This window comes from Chrysochloris asiatica, unplaced genomic scaffold (assembly GCF_000296735.1).
Source record: "Chrysochloris asiatica unplaced genomic scaffold, ChrAsi1.0 scaffold00139, whole genome shotgun sequence".
Lineage (NCBI taxonomy): Eukaryota > Metazoa > Chordata > Mammalia > Afrosoricida > Chrysochloridae > Chrysochloris > Chrysochloris asiatica.
The window spans coordinates 2,454,334-2,456,474 of record NW_006408657.1 but is presented as its reverse complement, the minus strand read 5'-3'; the positions used below and the strand labels follow the sequence as shown (position 1 = coordinate 2,456,474).

The 2,141-nt window shown below is 35.0% G+C and overlaps 1 protein-coding gene across 2 annotated transcripts in view; it reads left to right on the top strand.

The window, feature by feature from the left end:
• LOC102838260 (dystrophin-like) overlaps window positions 1-2,141 on the top strand; it is a 3,237,302-nt gene that overhangs the window by 1,412,598 nt on the left and 1,822,563 nt on the right. For both annotated transcript variants that reach the window (XM_006870143.1, XM_006870144.1), the window contains exon 32: window positions 126-299. In XM_006870143.1, the coding sequence (XP_006870205.1) occupies window positions 126-299 (174 nt within the window). The remainder of the gene's footprint in view (window positions 1-125; window positions 300-2,141) is intronic.

The window sequence follows — 2,141 nt, the reverse complement described above, 5'->3', positions numbered from 1 at the left end:
TGCTTTTTAAATATATGTGCATGTGTATATTCAGGAATAAAGGAAAATCTAAAAGCAAAAATATGACTTGTCATTGTTTGGAAAGCTCAATTAAATAAGCACCTTCTTTTACATTGTTTTTACAGAAAAAATTGCAAGATGTTTCTATGAAGTTTCGATTATTCCAGAAGCCTGCTAATTTTGAACAGCGTTTAAAGGAAAGTAAGATGATATTGGATGAAGTGAAGATGCACTTGCCTGCTTTAGAAACAAAGAGTGTGGAACAGGAAGTAGTACAGTCACAGTTGAATCACTGTGTGGTATGTATTTCTGGTGGCAAATGCTATATTACCCCTTGTTATTCCTCCTTAAAAAATGTCTGTTATTTTCCATTTTTTAAAATGATGGTGGTAATATATATGGTGTGGCACTGTGGGTTAATGCTCCAGACTGCAAAGTCATGTAAACTGCAAGGTCGATGGTTCAAGCTCACCAGGTGCTCCTTGGAAACCCTACACAGGGTCGCAATGAGTGAGAACTGACTCGACAGCACTTCACTACAAAAAGAACACACACACACACATATGTGTATAACACTGGACTATGAAACAGAATGTCAGCAGTTGAAGCTCATTAGCCGCTTTCCAGAAACCCTATCAGGGTCACTGTGAGTCAGAACCGAGTGGATGGCACTTTACAACATATATACATGACAATGATGGCTATGTGCCATAGAGTCAGTTCTGGATCATAACGACCCTGTATAAGTTTTCTGAGGCTGTAAATCTTTATGGGGCCAGAAAGCATCATCTTTCTGGAGTTCTGATGTGGTGCTGTAGGATAAAGCAAAGCACAGGACTGTTAACTCTATCAGACACTCCCAAAAATCCTATACAAGGTTTCTTTGAGTTGAAACAGACTTGAGGGCAATGCCGTTCAACTATTACCACTATCTGTTTCCAAAAGATTTTCAACAAATAAAACAGCTTAGTACTTCTTAAATACTAACTCCCTATTTCCCCTTTCTCCCAGCCCCCTTAACCAGTAATTACCATGTTTTCTATGCATTTATATATTGTAGATATTGTTTATAAAGTAGGATTGTGAAATATTCTTTAAATCTGTTCATCTTTCAAAATTAAAAAGAAACAAACAGGTAGTCGTGACAATTATGTGATTTTAAGAGTATGAACAAAATTTTGCATGGGTGTGTTAAGAGACAAATAAATTTACTGAATTAGTAGTCACTTAATTCCAATTCTTCAATTATCTTTTTTTGAGAGTAAAATTCTGCCAAGAATGGTTCAGAATATAAAAGAGTGTATTTGATTAATTCTTATGGTTATTTTAATTTATTTTTGATATGGAAATTGAGACAGGAAGTATATTATTTAGAATCAGAAATAAAACAACATATGCAATAATAATCATCCCAGAAATATATTGAATGGCTACTATGCTAAGTTACACACACACACACACACACACAAAAAAAAAAAAAGTGCCATTGGAGTCAGTTCCAACTCATGGCAACCCTGTATGGGGTTCCTGATGAGTGGATGGTGGCTTTTAACTGCCAACCTCTCAGTTAGCAGTCCAGAGCTTACCCTATAGAACCACGAATTATCTTAGAAAATGTAAGGCCAAACAGTTGGTTGAGGGCAAAAACTAGAATCTAATCTAGGCCTCTTATTCCAAATCCTTATATCTTCCCATTGAAAGTCTGCATGGAATATAGACAGAAAAGGCACCAGACTGCAAAGACAGGATAAAAAGCTTTAGAAAGATACAACTAGTTCTTCAGCTTAATCTTCATTGGACTGTCAAATATGGAGAAGTATCCTGTGTTGCTATCAGAGGAAATTCACCAAGTCAGATGACTCCTCTGACATTAAAGCTGAGTTATGAGGGTATCTACTAGAGTACTATGATAATTTACACTCTGTGTTTACTGTGGTGCATCAGAATAAAAATTTGTATCAAATTAAAACACTGAAAATTCTTAACCATTAAATGGAGAAAGCAGGTTATCTGTTTAGTAATTTACTTTTTATGCTTTTTATTCTGCACTTATTATGTGACATAAATGGAAAAGAGACACATTTAGAAAGATTATGTCACATCATTAAGAATGGGAAAATAATTTTCTTTTTGACAAATAT